This window comes from Pseudochaenichthys georgianus, chromosome 5 (genome assembly GCF_902827115.2).
Source record: "Pseudochaenichthys georgianus chromosome 5, fPseGeo1.2, whole genome shotgun sequence".
Classification (NCBI taxonomy): Eukaryota; Metazoa; Chordata; class Actinopteri; order Perciformes; family Channichthyidae; genus Pseudochaenichthys; species Pseudochaenichthys georgianus.
The window spans coordinates 23,487,274-23,508,508 of NC_047507.1; the positions used below are offsets into that span (position 1 = coordinate 23,487,274).

Sequence of the window (21,235 nt, forward strand, 5' to 3'; positions counted from 1 at the left end):
CATCAGTTTAAAAGTTGTGTTTATTGGCAGCTTTAAAAAAACTAAAAGCGTTTCCTTTTTTTTTTGATGTTTAGATTGTGTGAAAAGAATATGATATCAACGTATTCTTAACTGCATGTAAGGCACACTTTAAGCACCACACACTAAACACATTCAGTGTTGGAGCAGTGCAGGACAAATTATAAGCTGTGTTCTTTGGCTGAGTCAGCTTGCATTATCTTATCTAAAAAACACAGCAAGTCTTCTTGATGATGTAAACCGAAGAATGTCTAGCATCTTTCTCTAATATGGCTTTTCAGCAGGCTGAGCATGAAGTTAGCAGAAATTAGCAATGATGTGTTTCAGCCCTTCTGATAAATGTATATTTGTAATCACTGTCTGTGGTACGTTGATTCAAGCAGGTCTGAGATCCAGCTGGAAGACCATGGCACTGAACTGTGATCCCCTGATAACAAGTGTAGAAAATGGACCTCGTGAAACAAATCTGAACATATTATCTTTTCAACTTTTCAACATAAAAGCCTTCCCTCTATCAGAGACACGAAGACCTGTGAAGTGACGCTGGTTCATCTACAGATACCCCTTGGGGACCACTGGGTCTCCGTACATGCAGTCCTCCTCCAGCGCCAGGTTGTAGGAGCTTCCACTTCCTCCCTTGTAGGCGCTGGTCACGATCCTAAGCCAGCCCTTCTCCCCCTGTGGAGAGGGGGGGGGGGTGAAACAGACACAATTTTGGATTATTATTATTATCATTATATTTAATTTTTTCAAGTAAAAATGCTTAAGAGTTTTTGCTTGTCAATTGTGAGGCTGTGCCGGTTAGTGGTAGTAACTTTAACAAACAATATGTAATTGTCTGCCACTGCGAGTCTCAGTCAAATCAATAACAAAAGAGAGAGTTTGGTGACCTAGTGTGGGGCCATTCGAGTTTTTACAAATGATATATCTTTAATAAATATTGGTTTTGTTGAACAGCAATGAATTTAAAGATGTCAACACAAATTTGGAAAAGTACACTACAAAAAGGCCAATTTGTATTTTCTTGACATTTTATGGACAAAACAGCCGTCAGAGTTTAGCTAAAGGAAGCTCAGGATCAGGCCACTGTTATGGCGCATTTCCACTGCAGCGGGTAGCCCCGTTTAAGCGTCCTGGACCGTCCTCAAGCGGCCAGGCCAGTTTTTGGTGGCATTTCCATATAGCCTAGTACCGGCTAGCGGGTACTTTTTCTCTCTTTTTCCGGCCCCATAAAATCGTGGTTCTATCAGACCAGGCCAGGGCTGTGACGTCAACACTCGACTGCTGATTGGTCAGAGAGAATCGTCACAAGATCGCGCGCGAGATCATCCCTCGCGTCACATATATATCAAGAAGCAAGCTTGCAGCATTTTGTAAACGGAGGAGCTACAAAAATGGCAACGTCGAAGAAAAGCACACCGTGGTCGACCGAGGAGGTGACGACGTTCCTACATCTCATTGGGGATGATAAAATCCAGCGGGAGCTCGACGGAACAACGCGAAATGTGAAAGTGTTCCAGGATGTCTCTGCACAGATGTCCGAGCGCGGATTTTCGAGGACTTTCCTGCGATGTAGGGAAAACGGAACGGCTTTACTGGAGTCCCTGCAAGGTACGCTCACTTCTAACAAAGAAGTCTATTTTATCCTTACATTAATGTTCGACAACCCGTGGGGACTCGTGAGGAGGAACATTCCCGAACAACGGGTGATGGCAGTGTTCCGTCCACATCGTCAGTGAATCCAGAACGGACCCCAGCCGAAGAATCGACACCGACTCAACCACCAACACCGAGTGCCACCACGACACCGCAGCGTGTGGTTCTAGGTAAGAAATAGAAATGGCAAAACGACTGGAATTGTTTTTTTGTTTTTTTAAACCGTGGATCATCCATCGTCAGTAATTAAAATAAGCTATATCACTGTGTGGAAATGCTCTGTTACAAGTAAAGTATTAGCTAGTAAGCAGCTAGTACAGTTGTGTGTGACATCCTATCATATACATATATTTATATTCATTATCAACAGGCTGGACATAATGTAATTCACTTTCACAATCATTGTAAACATCTAGGGCCAGAACTTTCTTTAGTTCACCTTACTGTTGTTCTGTTTATACATGTTATTCTTATATCCTTGTGTGACCTGTACCTGTACTGTGTGTTTTCCTTATTGCTAATTATTATCTTATTGTCACCCAGGCAAGAGGAAACGAGGAGGAGAGGATCGGGCCCAACAGGAACGGCACCATGACTGGGCAGCGTCTCCTCCATGATACTTCAAAAAACCTTAATAGTTATTGTACATATTATATATTTTTTATCTAGTTAATTTTTAAATGCAACATTTGTACTTCCTTGTTTATTTATTTTCTTTAAAATGTTCATTTTATATTTACAATTCCATGTATATTTATGCTGGCTGCAATTCAGTTTTACATTTTTTATTTGTATTGTTTAATGGCATGCCTTTGATACAACATTTGTATTTTTATACTGCCATCAATAAAGTACTTCTTTGACTTATCTTATCTCTTGTTGATAATGAATGGCACCCAACATAAAAAAATCATAAACATACATGAATTTATAAAGCAATAACAAACACCATCAGTTAGGAAAAAGCCCCTTACTTTTAAGAGATTTAAAGCAAGAAATTGAGTTTTCTAGCTTGAGGTCCTACTCTAAAACATTATTACATGTTTATTTTGTAATGGTATTAAGAATACATGATAAATACATGTAGAAATTGCTCAATTGTAATACCCTCGTTCTACTACACTCAAACAACACATTCCTTATATATTTTAAAGACCAAAATAAACCTATAACCCATTCAAGCAAGCTTTTAACATGTCTAGAAGAAAGATTGAGGTTATATTTAATATATTATTTTATGTTGTGGATACTTTAGTCTCCATCCATGTTTACAATTGTCCACACTATTTTACACTTGCATTTATGAATATAGTTTTGCTGTGTTTTACACTTTAGTATTTATGTTTATAGTCAGCTTTGATATTTGCTTAATTGATTAGAAAGATTTTCTTTCCATGATCTGATATTTCCTCAAATGTTATTATGGGGCAGTACTTACTGGTGCTTGAATTTCAAATATTCAATTCAGATAATATTTGTTTAAAACATTTGACAAACACATGTATATGAAAAAAAAAAAGGATTTATTTATGTTCAATACAATGAATACAATGCAATGCTTGCTGTGATCACTTTCCTTCTTGCTGTGATAACAAGCCACACACCAAGAAACAAGTAAACGATCGCTTCCACATCCTCCATTGTTGTGTGTGTTTTGTGAGTTGTGTCGCATTGAAGATGACGCCACTGCAGTTTTACCCAGCGTCGCTCCGCCCAAAAAGCTGATCGCCCCGCCTACACTGCGTTGCTACCCCAGGTCCTAAAGTGTAATGGAAATGCGCCACGGCCTCGGACGGCCAGCGAGGCAGCCCGAGGCCTGAGCGAGGACGCTTAGGGACGCTTAAACGGGGCTACCCCGTTGCAGTGGAAATGCGCCATTAGTCACACTTGATTAAACCGCATTCACACAGTCTCAATGTAGCTGATAAACTGCGCTTCCTGTTAATAAATAAAACCTATGATATTTGTTCTTGAATTGACAAGATTTTCAGGGTTTTAAGTGACATCCTATTGCACTGTATGAAGTTCTTCATTAGATCAACACTTACCCATGGCTCTCCCCAGGAGTTGCGTACAATCCAGTATTCCACACCGTTGTCCACTCCCCACCCTGCCACTGACACGATGTGGTTGATGGAAGGATACTCCTGATATTCCATGTACAGACCTCCGGTGTATGCATCCAACGCGTCTGTGGCCATTATCCCACAGCTGGGGGAAACAAACAGGGCAGATTAAATATAAAAACAGAAAGATGTTGAAATACTGCACAACGAAACCAGGCAACAAAAAGAAAAAGGATGAGGCCAACGTCATGTTTACCAAATGTTACGTCCCTAAGTCGTTATGTCATTTGTGTGTAGATATGTTTCCCTCCTCCTGTGTGTGTGTGAGTGAGTGAGCAAGCAGGTGGTGCCCGTTAGCTGATTAGCTACCTTCAACCTGCTGATTGGTCCACCTGAAGAAGAGGGGAGCATTTAAGCTGCAGCCATGCAGTTCCTCTGTCGCTCTCTCTGACTCAACTTCTCCTACTCCCAACGCTGCCGTGTTGAGATCGCTGCCGTGTTGAGATCGCTGTCCTGTTGAGATCTCTGTCCTGTTGAGATCTCTGTCCTGTTGTGCTGTGTACCTACATTTTACCGGACCTTCTCTTCTGCTGTGAGACTGTAGGAAGAAAAGCTGCTAAACCTGTCTTTGTTTTTTTTTAATTGCAAAACCCTTTTTCTTTAGGATTATTCATTTTCTCCTGTTTTATGTTAGAGTAGGTAAGAAGCCTGTACGTTTATTTTTCTCATTGGTTAGGTAAGATATTTGTGTTAAAGGTTAGTTTGTTTTGTTACTCCTGTTTGCTATATTTGTAAAAAGACTTTCAGCATGTTTTTGTGAAAGTATTTTTGGATTTTGATTTGGTAATTAAATTACCAAACGCTTTCTCTGCCTTGGTGTCCATGTTCTTGGGAGTGGGGAGAGTGCAACTTTGTGCTGCGCCTAGGTTCCCCTGGGCGTAACATAATTGGGGGCTCGTCCTTCCGTTCTTTTCGTCGTGTCGGGTAAGCATTGCTATCTATTTTTTTTCTTGTACATTCTGGGCGTAACGCAAAATAAAACGTTTCAAACCTGACGGGTCCTCTGGCGTAGATCTCGGCCATCATCTTCTCCCTCCCGCTGACATCTCCAAAATCGTCCACTTTCCACAGGGTGTAGTTCTTCACAATGTTGCACACTCCAAAAGTGGTGCAGGTGCCACACTCATTGAAGGGTTTGCACTCTATAGAAAGAAACACAGAACATATTACAGCTCAGACTTTGGAGGTTAGTGTTGTCAACATTACTCTGTGCACCAAAAGACAATTCAGAATCACCCTCATTGGCCCAGAAAGTGTCTTAATATGGAATTACTAATGTAATAGGTTACTTTTAGACATAATGATCTGGTAATATTCATATTGACTGTGAATACTTACATTTTAAGAGAAAGTGTCTAATCTATTAAAATATAAAGTTATTTACTCTGGTCTTTAGCTTGGTAGTTGTTGCAGGTCTCATCTGGGATGCCATGTTTGTTGGCGTACTCCCACACTCCGCTGTGGTCTCCTCCGTGGCAGCTGCCGGCGTCCCCACAGTCCACCACATTCTGGACCGAGAGATAAGCAGAGGGCCACGCTCCTTTCCTCTTGATGTTGATACGATCTGGTGACACAGCAAACACAGAGAAATTAGAATTACTGAAAACCAGAGCAGTTTCTGTTAATCATTTCTGTGCAAAGAGGAAGTGGCACTTCGATGCTATATTCAAATGTGTCTGAAGAGTCATGTGAGGAGCTGCTATTTTACACCTGCTAGTGCTACGACCCAAAAATAATTGAGCCCCTGATCCGAAAAGCTATTTTATTCGTACCTGCCATGGCGCTGGTGCTGCCATGGGCCCAGCAGGAGCCGCAGTACTGGGGGATGTGCTGGTTGCGGGTCGTGCTCACAAAGTTGGTGCCATTGATGTTCCTCCAGTCCCAGGATTTGGGCAGTTCAGAAATGTTTAAATACTCATGAGGACGAGGCGCAGTCCTGTGAATGGAAAGGTGGTTAGATACATTAGATCTGTAGCAGCAACACACATTTAAGACTGCAAATAAGATTAATATTTGTATTAATCTACAAATTATTATCACAATTAATTATTTGGTGGATGATATTCCAAAACAGATGCTTAATGTCCAAGGTGATCTTAAATATGGCATTTTGGGATTTTTTAAATTGTTTACTAAGGCTATTTCCTGGAGCATATTGACATAACATGATTTCTGGAATAATGGAACTGATTGGAAGAGGACTAGGACCACATGATTTATTTTTAGGATGTAACCAAAAGTTGTTTAAACCAAATGTCAGTTCTGAAAACAGTCAGAATTCTGAGCTTGAATACAGGTTACTTTTGTTTATTTCCCTACACCTAAGTATTTGCATGACATAACGTTGTATAAAGACTCCCTCTGCAGAGGCTTGTTGACATGAAGTACCCTTACCTTTATGAAGCAACTAACAGCTATTACTAGCAAATGTTAGCTAGCCAGCTACATACATTACCGTGTAACTCTGCTACATAACCCCTAACTAACTTGTTATAAACATGTCTCAGATAGTTTGAACTCACTTTTGCCCGAAGTCGTGTTTCCTCGGGGAGCGGACATAACACGGCTGCTTCTGATTGAAAAACACTCCCGCGCTCACACAGGACAGAACGACCGAAAACAGGAGGACTAAACCGGTCAGAGCCATCTTTACACCGAGCAGCGATCGTTAAGCTTCCGTTATCGAGGAGAGGAGGCTTTCAGATGTCGCTAGTAGAGACGGTAGATACCGAAGCCGGTGAGTCTGTGGAGGAACTCTGTGCTGATAAACCATGTGATAAACCGATACCGAAACTGCAGTCATAACTCATGTGACCATAAATCACATCCCATATGCTTTACGAGGAAGTTAGGTTTTTTTGTTGCAGAAGGATTTTGTACATTACAAACTGGTTACAAGACAGGGAATTAACATAAAGATACTGCTACAAAACAATTGTACATAAACAATAAGCACTAGAAAATTAGGGCAGAATTATATGTTGTTGAAGAGTGTGAGTCGCTTGGTGACATGGAAGTAATTTAACCACAAATAGTTGTTTCAATAAAAAAAATGCAGAATTGCCTTTCATCAAAAAATATAAAAACAATTAAATCCAATAAAAGAGTTGCATCCTACTTGCTGCATTTATTTGGTATCCTTTTGGTCCAGTTCGATTCACTGGGTCACGTGACATTGAAACAATTTAATATATATATATTTCAATAAAAATATTTTTTATACAACATTTTCATATAAAGTATAAAAGCAATAAAACACACAAAAGGTGTGTGTCCTATTTGTCCAGTGTAGTTGTCAACAATTCCGCATTGTTAAATGGAGTCATTAGGTCACATGCTATGGCAACTATTTAAATCAAATCAAACAAAGAAATTGCTGCAAGGCAAAACCCTTATTCTTACATTTACAAGGCAAAAATATACTTCTGTTATGTAAAATATAGTAGACATTCAGTTGATTGCAAACTTTATGTCAGCAGTTTGAGTCAACCACTTTCATGCCCGTTCTTTGAAAGTCACCATTATAAAGATTTGTATCCCCAACTGTAAGATGTTGAGGTCTTCAAACCAGTCATCACAAAAATACCGGCAGAAAACTCTCAGAACTTGCACATAAAGTTGATGCCAATTGGTTGTTTTGGTGACTCCAAAACAACCAATTGGCATCAACTTTGTTATTTAAAAACAAATTGACTGACAGATGGTCTAATAAAAATAGGATTTCAGCAAAACTGACAAGTTATTTTGAAGAATAAACTTGAGGTGAGGAGTGCTTTAAATGTAATCTCTCAGCAAAATAAGTTTTCCTAAAAGCTTGTATGCACAAGATATGTGTCAGCATTTGTGAGTTTTACTTCACAAGCACAGAGGTCAGTTGGCACTGCCTTTATTGAAGGAGAACATGATTGTCACAAGGGTGGAAAAACCTACTTTTGCTTGAGTTTGTTGAATACTTAAAGTTAACTTCTTGTTTTTGCATTTTGTGCTGACAAAGCACATGTGAATAACTCATCGGACACAGTAAACACTCACTCCTCAAATTGGTCGACATTACACAACCCAATTATCAGCAGGGTGAATATGAATTTCAGTGGTTACCAAAAAAGAGAAACCGAGCAATTTTTCACAAGAACATGTAAACCTTTAATTCTTGATTGCATTAAAGTATCAATAACACCAATGCCTACTGATGAGGTGGATAGCAAAAACAAGGTGTATGTTTTACAAGATAAAACTTTACAGTAAAAGATGGACATTTACAAAATACTCTGCTGAAAAACAATTAAGATTTCTTATTTATTCTTTCATGAAGATTTTATAATCAATGCAATTTCATCAAGAGCAATTGAAAAATCTAAAAGCTATAGAGCTGATCAGTGCAGCAAGTGCTAAGTAATGAGGACAAATACCAGTAAGGGCCTGCTTTTTATCATGTATTACACACACCCAATTTACTGATGGTTTAGCAAACTTTTCAGTGAATTGTCAAACAAAGGAAGTTGAATCAGTTTTAAATGATTTAACTCTAACGGTATGATATTGGGTGTGTCATGATCAGGGTTGGTGGAGTTGGCCGCTGTTTGTTCTACACCAGTCTTCGCCTCTTGCAGTCACGCTCCATCTTGTCTTCAGACGTGTTGGTGGCTGCACCCAGAGGAGACACTTGGTTCAGCATGGAGTCATCTGAAGCCTGACCAAACAGGGCCATCAGCAAAGCAACGCCAAATCCTGTTGCACGCTCCCCCTGCAGAGACAACATACAGACAAATCATGGTTCAGGTTTCAGCGTCTTTACTGTAAACTTACCCTGAAGTTATCTTCTTAATGGGTTAATGTGACTGAGACATCCGACCTCGTTACATTTAACAAAAACAATGAACTGCTGATAAGAACATATACTGCAGGCTTAACTACAGTACATGTGATGAGTCTTATTGTTTTACAAGCTAAATCACAAGACCAGGACAGCGTTGGATCATTTTTTATAACCATTACAACCTTCAAGGAGGTTTGCCTGTCAGCAGGATTACAGGTAAAACACTGTGGCCCATGCTAGTAAAACAACTGGCACAGTCCAAAGAAGAACCCATTACATTACATGCATTATGTTTTGCTTTGGTTACACTCGGGTCATAAAAAGAAATGGAATTGTAGGTCGGAAGAGGTCAGTAGTATATCCCAGATAAAGTCAGCATAGTATGTCACAAATGTCCCAGAAGCTTTTAGAAAGGCCATGAAAAAGTTATAGTATATATATATATATATATATATATATATATATATATATATAGTAGACTACACTGACTTTTGTTAAGGACCCGCACATTGGCTAGAGGTTTTATATCAAAAGTTGGGTAAACGTGACCCTGTAGCAGAGTCCTGCATCGGGTCGGGTACCCGCGGTGACCCGCAAAAAAAGGTGATTCGCGGGTGGTATTTTGTCAAACACTTTTTTCCGGGTTTGGTTCTGGGTAAAACAAAGATGATGCGGGTCGGGTCACGGGTGTTGCATAATAAATATATTAAAATAATAATAATTTAGTTTAATGTTTAAATCCTCAGACCTCTCCCCCTCGGGACCGTGCATAATCATAACCTCTGCAGCGCATCAGTCTGCTGCTGTGCGCGCCACATTCGAAATGGCTGAGGTGAAGCTCTCTAGTGGAGAATACAGCACTTTCAATAACACTTCCTCAAGAGCGAAATCCAACGTCTGGGGGGCTTTTGGTGTCATCCTAGATGGAGAAAAGAACCAACATCCCACGCTTTTTGAGACAAATATGCAACGGCGTGTGTTAATAATTGCACGTTTTCACTGCTCATATATATGCGGGTGCGGGTCGGGTCGCGGATCTTGTGCCGACGGGTCGGGTTGCAGAACTAATTGGCAATATGTGCGGGTAGCGGGGCGGGTTCGGTATTGCACGTCGCGGGGCGGGTCTTGAAAATCAGACCCGTGCAGGACTCTGCCCTGTAGGTCTATGTGCACATCAACATCTGGCACAGAATACCAGCAGCTCAAGTCAGACAACGTTTGAACAATATTTACAGACTCCAAAGTTACAGAGCAACATGTAAATCGGTTCGTCACTCCTGTTCTGCTGCGGTGCATGATTCAGCTTAAGAAATATCTTGTCAGCAGAGAACAAGCATGCAAACAAGGTACAAAATAAATAAATCCCTAACTAATGGCCCAATGTCAGCCCAGCACACCAAAGCATGGTTACTCACAGCATGGACGGGGGAGGCGATGTCCACATGGACCCAGACACCTGGCCAATCAAAGCCCAGGTGGGAGCCGATGAAGAGTCCGGCACAAGAGCTCTGGGCGTTCTCCCGGTCCTGACAAAACAAGAAAAGGAAGATCATCAATACATGATAATATCAAATGAATTTATGCAACTTGAAATTGGAGACGCAATAATTAGTCCACTTATAGTTAGTAAACCATTTTGATAATCGATTAAACCATACATTAAGTTTTCATACCATAATGGCGGACAATACTGTTTTCAGCTGCTAAATATAGAATAATTCAAAAATAGCTATTTTTCCTGCTATAATAATCTACACTGAACCACTCTAATGGAACATTTCCAAAGACCTGCAAGATGAATTTAGGTTTGAAGTTTTTTTTGTTGCCCTTAAATTAGAGTTTCCACCACAACATATTCCAGAATGGCTCTGATATGGCCACAGAAAAACATTGTTGTAGGCTTTATTCGTACTAAACAAGCAGCGAAAGCCGGTAGAGAGGGTTAACAAAATTTAGCAAAAGAGCTTCAAAAACCTTGGGAAAAGTATGTTGCCACTTACTGCCACAGAGTTTTTCATGTCAGCCATGGCAGAGGTGAACTCGCTGAAGTGTAGCTCGGGGCAGTAGACCAGAGGGTGTGCCAAATCTCCGCTGCTGCGGCCGGCGCGCACGCATGCAACCTCCCACTTCTCACTGTTAGTCATCACCGCAGCATGGTACTTCCCTGTGGAGATCCCCTGCAGGTAAAAACAAACAACAAAGCTTATTAGAAGGTCAAGTTCATTTGATGGTTTTCGTCTTTTCAGGAGCTGTGTTGGTTAACATGTTTGATATCTATTCTCCTGTTATAGGGGTTGAATCGCCAGTTCATACTTGCCATGTAAAGTTGAACAAAACTATCACCCACCTGTGCCCCAGTCAGTGTGGCCATGTCCAGAATAATATCAGCAGAGAGGTCTTTTCTGGCATACACCACTCCATCAGCCAGCACCAGCCTGCCCTCTGCATCAGTGTTATTGATCTCCACTGTCCTTGAAAATAAAAACAGTATTTTTGAATACCAGAGCCCATATTTATTCCTGTTGATTTGTTATAGCTTGTAAGATAATATCCATCATGGTGTAAAAGACTGATGAGTCACAAGACTAATCCGTTCAGCTCTGGCGCAGTCATACCGTGACAGCACTTTCACATCAAATCATGTCATTTGATACATAGGGATGTAACGATACCAAAAACTCACGGTAAAATAATATCGCGATAAAAAGTCCACGGTACGATATTTATCGCGATATTGAAAAATAAAGAAAAAAGTGAATTTATTTTTGTATTTTTACTTGAATTTTTATTAAATAATAAATCCGATTTGTACAGCATTTTAGTAGGATAGTAGTATTTTAAAGTGTCAACAATATAATAATCAGACCCTGCAATAGAATAAATCAAGTTTCACTTTAGTTTTTCAAGTAACTCAATTCTAACGCACTCACTCAGCATCATCAAGGTTATCTTTCAGGAATATGAGCATGTCCACATTTCCAGGTAGAAGCTGGGATGTTTGGGCGTTAGCAATATCCCCTGTTGCGGAAAAAACTCTCTTGCTTGGTACTGATGTTGCTGGGGACAGAGAGATATGCTTTGGCCATGGGCAACAGCAGTGGGTAAAACTGTGCATTGTCTCTCCACCACTTCAAAAACAATACAGTTTTTGCCAAGAAGGTGAGGCTTATTGACAGAGATATAAATATACTGTTGTACTTGTCAATGTCTCTAGGTATGTACATTAGGGGTGTTGAAAATAATCGTTTCTACGATGCATTGGCGATGCGGACGTGGACGATTCGGTTATCGATGCAGTGACGGAAGATAATCGGTTATAGCGTAGTAACGTTGCTTCCTGATTTTGCGGCCGCGGCTTTTACTATAAACGTTTTTTTCTTCTGTCACTTTAATATCAAAATCGGGTCGGTGACGCAGAGATCAGGGAACAGATGTGACAGTGGCATAGCGGCACAGCTTCACCAAACACAGAGCAGTCTGCTTTATCCACCAACACAACACCACCAGTCCAGAACAACAGTAGAAGGACCCGCTCTGAATCACTCCGTGTCGCTGCGGCTCAGAGACACAGACAGGGATTTATGTTTTTCAAAAAATAAATCGCGTTACAATCATGTCAGGTTTTTGGTGGATTTAATTAAGTCTTGGATTGCAGAGTATGAATGTCCTCTAGCAATTTTCAGACGATACTTGTGTAAAGTTTGTGAAGGCAGGAGGAAAAAAGCTTCCGCGATCACCGTCTCCTCTCCGTTCCTCCAAGCCCCGCCCCCTCCCTGAAAATAATGAGTGACAGGCTGATAGTGACCCGAGAGAAACTTTATTATTCACTTAATCACTGAGATATAATGAAGCTAATTTAATCTCATAGATTCATGGGATTCATGTAACAGTAAGACAGAGAATGTAAGTGTGCACCCACATGCAGTATTTTTGTTTGTATATGCTATTGTAAATACTCCTGTTGTCTGCTGTGTTCAGACTCAAGTCCTGTGTGTGATGCCACATTCAGGACATTCAGTGTCCTTTTTTTAACAGAAGACCGTTGCTAGAAGCTGCAGCTAGACTGCAGAAGCATTCTTTTTTGTTTTTGAGAATGGAACCACTTCACACACGGAGGCTAGACCTATACAATTCATTTATTTTGGTTTATAAATTAATGTCAAGACATTTATGTTATTGATTTCTGAAGCACTTTCTAAATAATAAAAAGAGTTCATATGTATTTACTGCATGTATGCATTGATGAAAAATAAGCCATGTGCAGTAATATAGAAAATTGAGGATGCAACGGATTGGTATGAATCGTGATGCATCGGGATATCGAATTGAATCGAAAACAGGATAATCTTAATCAAATCGTGAGACCAGTGAAGATGCACAGCCCTAATGTACATGTAGCCCTGTAAATACCATGTCCTTTATTGTTATCTGTTGTTTTATGTTCATGTTGTAACCTACTTGCTGCCATGTTGGACAGGTCTCCCTTGAAAAAGAGATTGAATAAAGGTTTAAAAAAAGAAATAATAATAATTATAGAAAAAAAAGAAATTGCGGTATATTTTGTCAGTCTCACTACGGTATTGAGACATTTATTTACCGCGATATTCGATATATCGTTACATCCCTATACATTAGTATTAAAGAGAGTCTCACTTTCCAGAGTAGAGAGTATGGATATCATCAGGCCGTGTGGCTGTAGGTCCAACTGCATTCTCTGCGAGGCAAAACACTGCATGGAGGTTGTCTTTAAAGCCCTGGATCAAAGAGAGGATATTCTGATTAAAACAACTCAAGAGCTGCAGAGTGACAGAACAGCTGGGACAGATGATCCGAAAGCTCACCTGTTTGATAGTAGCTCTGTAAGCTCCCAAAATGGCAGCCGCTCCACCACAGTCTCTCTTCATTCCTGGCATTGAGGTCTAAAAGAAAAACATTTATTATATGCACTTCTAGCATTTATTGACCAGAAAAGGACCCAGCAGAACCAGAAAAACTTATCAGAAAACCATATCCCTGCAAATTAAGTAAGCTCAAGTGTTCCATTTGCATAAGGCACTACATAAACTGGTGTATGCCAGAGCAACTATGTGCAAACAGATAACTGATACAAGAATAAAAGCTGAACACATTGGCGTTTCACAGTGTCTGATGTTTTTATCACTTCTTCTCAGATGAAAACAGGATTACCTTTCCCTTGATGCTGAGTCCTCCGGTGTCGTACACGATGCCCTTGCCCACCCATGCAATGGTTTGGGTCGCACCTACTGGAGTGTGGCTCAGGACCGCCAGTGCAGGAGGATGCTCTGCTGCCCTTCCCACTCCATAGATACCTACAAGGTAGAGAGAAAGAAAACAAGGTAGAGAGAAAGAAAACAGATAAAAATGTATATTTACAACAAAAAACATTGAGATAAAAAGGCCAGATACAGTAAATGAGTTTTTCCAACAGGTCAGATGTCCCGTTATAAGATGATCACAGACAATGTACCTCCAAATCCTCTGTGTTTCAGCTCTTCTCCACGAATGATCACTGGAGTTATTCCAAGCTCAGCTCCCACAGCTTTGATCTCCTGAAACAGAAATGGATGTTTGTAGCAGGGGCAGCTCAAGCAAAATAAAAATAACCATGTTCTTGTTCAAGGGTCAACATTTCCAAAAGAGATGCAGTTTACTTACATCCAAGAAGTGATCTGTATTCATCTCATTGCATGGTGTGTCCACAATACGAGCTGCCATCCGCACTCCATGAGCAGCGTTAGCGAGACACTGAAAAGAAAAAATAAGTCTTAAGCTATGGCAGGCTGCAGTTCAAAAACATGCTATTTCTAAGTATACAGTAGTAGTCACATTTTAAGGACTTCAAAAGATTGTTAAAAAAAAAGAAAGGACCATCATCAAGAAGTACCTCAAGTTGTCCGACATCCAGAGCACTGTTCTCCTCCCCGACAATCATAATCTCCACGGTGACGTGTTTCTTCTCAGCCCTGCGTGAAGAAGTGGTGCGGCGAGAGAAAATGGGGAAGGCCCTGGCAATTGCACAGGAGGACGCAAACACATCTGAACGCTCACACACCATCTGGAGAGGGAAGTGACACTCATATCAGACACAAGTCACACAAGCTGCCCTTACCCTGGATGAGACGGATTCAGGTGAGGGAGTTTTAGGCCCCTTCACAAATGCACTGCAATCCTGAAATTGTCAAAACAAGGGAAATACTGTATGCAATCAATCATCAAAACATAATCTGTTTGTGTAATGTACGGAAAAGAAAATAGAGCCACGTGTACTCTGGGCATTCATCATGAGGGAGTGGGCAGGTTGATGACCTTTCTATCATGGATGGCATAAAGCCAAGAAGAAATCAAACGTCCAAAAGTCAAGAATGGTGATTTACTTGGATGGAAACTGGAATGTCTAACAAACAAACAAAGAGATTCGGAAACTTGTCTCAGTAAGGGTTAAGCATTTTGTCAGACAAATTTAAGGAGCCGCATGAGACCTGGTTGTTTATGGTGACTATGTGTGCGTGGGGCCAATGTGGACCTGGCTATAAAAAAGGATGGTACCCAGTAGGCCTGTCGAGATAATCATTAAATTGACTTATCGTACGATAAATAAAAATGGACTCGATAACTTTTCTGAGCTCGATAAATTGCCGTTTACATGCGTGTTTGTTTACATAAGGATGTGACCAGCATTTTAGCCAGGAGCGCTGTGGCTGCTGTCCTGACACACAGCCAGGTCAGGACACTCCGCGTGCAGCAGTGTAGCAGCCAAATGAATAATATAGAGACAAGCAGGAGACAACGTGTGACTTACTCGAGGGGAATTTTAAGTTAAATGGAAGTGGTTGCAAAACCTAATTCCACATCTCCGGTGTGGGAATATTTTGGATTTAAGCCAAATCAACGAGGCGAACCCACGGACTTGAATGAGCCGGGCGGTGTGTTGCATTTGTTTTAAAAAGGTAGCAACAAAAGCTAGCAATACGACCAACCTTAAACTGCACCTGAAACACAACCTACCCATTCCGTTTTCCCCCTGGGAGCAAACACGGCAGCTCGAGAGCCCCCACCTTCCCTACAGTTTCAAAGATGCATTTGCCCGACAATGTAAACATGTTGGTATTCCTTGCTCGAAATCTTTGAAATACTGTACAGATTTGGATATGGCCTGTTGAGGCATCTGGGTCTTTGTATGGACAGTGGACTGTACACTTGACTGTTGTTTTAAAGGAGTTTTTTTTGCTTGTGAGACAATGTGTGCTCATATTTATTATATATACGAGAGAGAGAGAGCTCTGTTTTCCAGCCCGAGTCTATTTAATTGATTGTGTGTGATTTTAATTAATTTGTTATAATTAAATGTATTTATTTTATTTATTTATATAATTTATATATTTCAATATTAAATCACATTTCATTTGCAAAGTTGAATGTTCAATACAAAGTTCTGTTTGAAAGGATGTACTTGAATTATTATTATATATTATCATTATGTCAGTGGTCTAAAATGGTCTTACAACGGTGCCGACAATATTATCGTTTATCGCAATAATTTCAGGGAAAATGTATCGTCCAACAAAATTCATTATCGTGACAGGCCTAGTACCCAGTTGATCCAGCCTAAAGTCCTCCTTGACGTCTTGGGTGAGCTGAGAAAAGGAAAACAAACCCTCATCCTATAAGGTTACAGGCACAGAACAATACAATTCCTTAGACACTGACCACAATACAGCGGTTGTTTCCTCCAGGCAGGCTGGAGCGAACCAGGTGGGACACAAAGTTGGCAGAGGACTGGCTGTTGTGCCTGCTGACACGTGGAGGCAGGGCAGCCACCGCAGCATGGTTCAGGTACAGAGGGCAGCTGTCCGTGGGGTTCGGGGTCAAACCACTGAGAGCCGCCTGCCAGATCTGAGAAAAGAGACAGTGGAGCAGAAATACATTAGTTGACTAAAGGATTGTTTCAGAGTAAACTTAAACTTGAAAAGGCAAATATGGACCACTAATATAGAAAAGAAAGAGATAAGTAGAACATTGTATTAGTCATTCATGGCTTTCTTTTGGCTTTGGACAATTGTTTGGGGCAATTAAACCATTTTTGTGTAATAAACAGCGTATCTAAAAATAACTGGCACATTGATTTATATTTAAAAAAATACCAGTTGGCTCTATATCCATTTGAATGTTAAGTTGTACCATCTTTCTGTATATTAATGTTAAGGATAAGAAAGCCAGGTACCATTCGTTATAAACCAAGTGAGGCTGTCATAATCAGTGTGTCGATGCCATCATAAAGTACTTTTTGACTTATCTTATCTCTTGTTGATAATGAATGGCACCCAACATAAAAAATCATAAACATACATGAATTTATAAAGCAATAACAAACACCATCAGTTAGGAAAAAGCCCCTTACTTTTAAGAGATTTAAAGCAAGAAATTGAGTTTTCTAGCTTGAGGTCCTACTCTAAAACATTATTACATGTTTATTTTGTAATGGTATTAAGAATACATGATAAATACATGTAGAAATTGCTCAATTGTAATACCCTCGTTCTACTACACTCAAACAACACATTCCTTATATATTTTAAAGACCAAAATAAACCTATAACCCATTCAAGCAAGCTTTAACATGTCTAGAAGAAAGATTGAGGTTATATTTAATATATTATTTATGTTGTGGATACTTTAGTCTCCATCCATGTTTACAATTGTCCACACTATTTTACACTTGCATTTATGAATATAGTTTTGCTGTGTTTTACACTTTAGTATTTATGTTTATAGTCAGCTTTGATATTTGCTTAATTGATTAGAAAGATTTTCTTTCCATGATCTGATATTTCCTCAAATGTTATTATGGGGCAGTACTTACTGGTGCTTGAATTTCAAATATTCAATTCAGATACTATTTGTTTAAAACATTTGACAAACACATGTATATGAAAAAAAAAAAGGATTTATTTATGTTCAATACAATGAATACAATGCAATGCTTGCTGTGATCACTTTCCTTCTTGCTGTGATAACAAGCCACACACCAAGAAACAAGTAAACGATCGCTTCCACATCCTCCATTGTTGTGTGTGTTTTGTGAGTTGTGTCGCATTGAAGATGACGCCACTGCAGTTTTACCCAGCGTCGCTCCGCCCAAAAAGCTGATCGCCCCGCCTACACTGCGTTGCTACCCCAGGTCCTAAAGTGTAATGGAAATGCGCCACGGCCTCGGACGGCCAGCGAGGCAGCCCGAGGCCTGAGCGAGGACGCTTAGGGACGCTTAAACGGGGCTACCCCGTTGCAGTGGAAATGCGCCATTAGTCACACTTGATTAAACCGCATTCACACAGTCTCAATGTAGCTGATAAACTGCGCTTCCTGTTAATAAATAAAACCTATGATATTTGTTCTTGAATTGACAAGATTTTCAGGGTTTTAAGTGACATCCTATTGCACTGTATGAAGTTCTTCATTAGATCAACACTTACCCATGGCTCTCCCCAGGAGTTGCGTACAATCCAGTATTCCACACCGTTGTCCACTCCCCACCCTGCCACTGACACGATGTGGTTGATGGAAGGATACTCCTGATATTCCATGTACAGACCTCCGGTGTATGCATCCAACGCGTCTGTGGCCATTATCCCACAGCTGGGGGAAACAAACAGGGCAGATTAAATATAAAAACAGAAAGATGTTGAAATACTGCACAACGAAACCAGGCAACAAAAAGAAAAAGGATGAGGCCAACGTCATGTTTACCAAATGTTACGTCCCTAAGTCGTTATGTCATTTGTGTGTAGATATGTTTCCCTCCTCCTGTGTGTGTGAGTGAGTGAGCAAGCAGGTGGTGCCCGTTAGCTGATTAGCTACCTTCAACCTGCTGATTGGTCCACCTGAAGAAGAGGGGAGCATTTAAGCTGCAGCCATGCAGTTCCTCTGTCGCTCTCTCTGACTCAACTTCTCCTACTCCCAACGCTGCCGTGTTGAGATCGCTGCCGTGTTGAGATCGCTGTCCTGTTGAGATCTCTGTCCTGTTGTGCTGTGTACCTACATTTTACCGGACCTTCTCTTCTGCTGTGAGACTGTAGGAAGAAAAGCTGCTAAACCTGTCTTTGTTTTTTTTTAATTGCAAAACCCTTTTTCTTTAGGATTATTCATTTTCTCCTGTTTTATGTTAGAGTAGGTAAGAAGCCTGTACGTTTATTTTTCTCATTGGTTAGGTAAGATATTTGTGTTAAAGGTTAGTTTGTTTTTGTTACTCCTGTTTGCTATATTTGTAAAAAGACTTTCAGCATGTTTTTGTGAAAGTATTTTTGGATTTGATTTGGTAATTAAATTACCAAACGCTTTCTCTGCCTTGGTGTCCATGTTCTTGGGAGTGGGGAGAGTGCAACTTTGTGCTGCGCCTAGGTTCCCCTGGGCGTAACATAATTGGGGGCTCGTCCTTCCGTTCTTTTCGTCGTGTCGGGTAAGCATTGCTATCTATTTTTTTTCTTGTACATTCTGGGCGTAACGCAAAATAAAACGTTTCAAACCTGACGGGTCCTCTGGCGTAGATCTCGGCCATCATCTTCTCCCTCCCGCTGACATCTCCAAAATCGTCCACTTTCCACAGGGTGTAGTTCTTCACAATGTTGCACACTCCAAAAGTGGTGCAGGTGCCACACTCATTGAAGGGTTTGCACTCTATAGAAAGAAACACAGAACATATTACAGCTCAGACTTTGGAGGTTAGTGTTGTCAACATTACTCTGTGCACCAAAAGACAATTCAGAATCACCCTCATTGGCCCAGAAAGTGTCTTAATATGGAATTACTAATGTAATAGGTTACTTTTAGACATAATGATCTGGTAATATCATATTGACTGTGAATACTTACATTTTAAGAGAAAGTGTCTAATCTATTAAAATATAAAGTTATTTACTCTGGTCTTTAGCTTGGTAGTTGTTGCAGGTCTCATCTGGGATGCCATGTTTGTTGGCGTACTCCCACACTCCGCTGTGGTCTCCTCCGTGGCAGCTGCCGGCGTCCCCACAGTCCACCACATTCTGGACCGAGAGATAAGCAGAGGGCCACGCTCCTTTCCTCTTGATGTTGATACGATCTGGTGACACAGCAAACACAGAGAAATTAGAATTACTGAAAACCAGAGCAGTTTCTGTTAATCATTTCTGTGCAAAGAGGAAGTGGCACTTCGATGCTATATTCAAATGTGTCTGAAGAGTCATGTGAGGAGCTGCTATTTTACACCTGCTAGTGCTACGACCCAAAAATAATTGAGCCCCTGATCCGAAAAGCTATTTTATTCGTTACCTGCCATGGCGCTGGTGCTGCCATGGGCCCAGCAGGAGCCGCAGTACTGGGGGATGTGCTGGTTGCGGGTCGTGCTCACAAAGTTGGTGCCATTGATGTTCCTCCAGTCCCAGGATTTGGGCAGTTCAGAAATGTTTAAATACTCATGAGGACGAGGCGCAGTCCTGTGAATGGAAAGGTGGTTAGATACATTAGATCTGTAGCAGCAACACACATTTAAGACTGCAAATAAGATTAATATTTGTATTAATCTACAAATTATTATCACAATTAATTATTTGGTGGATGATATTCCAAAACAGATGCTTAATGTCCAAGGTGATCTTAAATATGGCATTTGGGATTTTTTAAATTGTTTACTAAGGCTATTTCCTGGAGCATATTGACATAACATGATTTCTGGAATAATGGAACTGATTGGAAGAGGACTAGGACCACATGATTTATTTTTAGGATGTAACCAAAAGTTGTTTAAACCAATGTCAGTTCTGAAAACAGTCAGAATTCTGAGCTTGAATACAGGTTACTTTTGTTTATTTCCCTACACCTAAGTATTTGCATGACATAACGTTGTATAAAGACTCCCTCTGCAGAGGCTTGTTGACATGAAGTACCCTACCTTTATGAAGCAACTAACAGCTATTACTAGCAAATGTTAGCTAGCCAGCTACATACATTACCGTGTAACTCTGCTACATAACCCCTAACTAACTTGTTATAAACATGTCTCAGATAGTTTGAACTCACTTTTGCCCGAAGTCGTGTTTCCTCGGGGAGCGGACATAACACGGCTGCTTCTGATTGAAAAAACACTCCCGCGCTCACACAGGACAGAACGACCGAAAACAGGAGGACTAAACCGGTCAGAGCCATCTTTACACCGAGCAGCGATCGTTAAGCTTCCGTTATCGAGGAGAGGAGGCTTTCAGATGTCGCTAGTAGAGACGGTAGATACCGAAGCCGGTGAGTCTGTGGAGGAACTCTGTGCTGATAAACCATGTGATAACCGATACCGAAACTGCAGTCATAACTCATGTGACCATAAATCACATCCCATATGCTTTACGAGGAAGTTAGGTTTTTTTGTTGCAGAAGGATTTTGTACATTACAAACTGGTTACAAGACAGGGAATTAACATAAAGATACTGCTACAAAACAATTGTACATAAACAATAAGCACTAGAAAATTAGGGCAGAATTATATGTTGTTGAAGAGTGTGAGTCGCTTGGTGACATGGAAGTAATTTAACCACAAATAGTTGTTTCAATAAAAAAAATGCAGAATTGCCTTTCATC

General features: G+C 40.5%; 2 protein-coding genes and 1 pseudogene across 2 annotated transcripts; all 3 read right to left on the reverse strand.

The window, feature by feature from the left end:
* Positions 1-2: 2 nt before the first annotated feature.
* On the reverse strand, positions 3-6,585 carry ctsz (cathepsin Z). Its single transcript, XM_034082490.1, has 6 exons — positions 6,323-6,585; positions 5,573-5,736; positions 5,185-5,364; positions 4,792-4,942; positions 3,723-3,885; positions 3-696 (listed from the first exon to the last, which is right to left on the reverse strand). Exons 1-6 carry the CDS (start codon positions 6,445-6,447, stop codon positions 571-573), a joined length of 909 nt encoding a protein of 302 aa, XP_033938381.1. The 5' UTR covers positions 6,448-6,585; the 3' UTR covers positions 3-570.
* Positions 6,586-7,919: 1,334 nt separating this feature from the next.
* LOC117447161 (probable aminopeptidase NPEPL1) lies at positions 7,920-16,527 on the reverse strand. Its single transcript, XM_034083814.2, has 11 exons — positions 16,345-16,527; positions 14,522-14,692; positions 14,293-14,382; positions 14,105-14,186; positions 13,804-13,946; positions 13,458-13,535; positions 13,270-13,370; positions 10,964-11,087; positions 10,617-10,793; positions 10,032-10,142; positions 7,920-8,544 (listed from the first exon to the last, which is right to left on the reverse strand). Exons 2-11 carry the CDS (start codon positions 14,690-14,692, stop codon positions 8,386-8,388), a joined length of 1,236 nt encoding a protein of 411 aa, XP_033939705.1. The 5' UTR covers positions 16,345-16,527; the 3' UTR covers positions 7,920-8,385.
* A 1,036-nt stretch (positions 16,528-17,563) lies between these two features.
* On the reverse strand, positions 17,564-20,938 carry LOC117446706 (cathepsin Z-like; annotated as a pseudogene).
* Between the last annotated feature and the right edge of the window lie 297 nt (positions 20,939-21,235).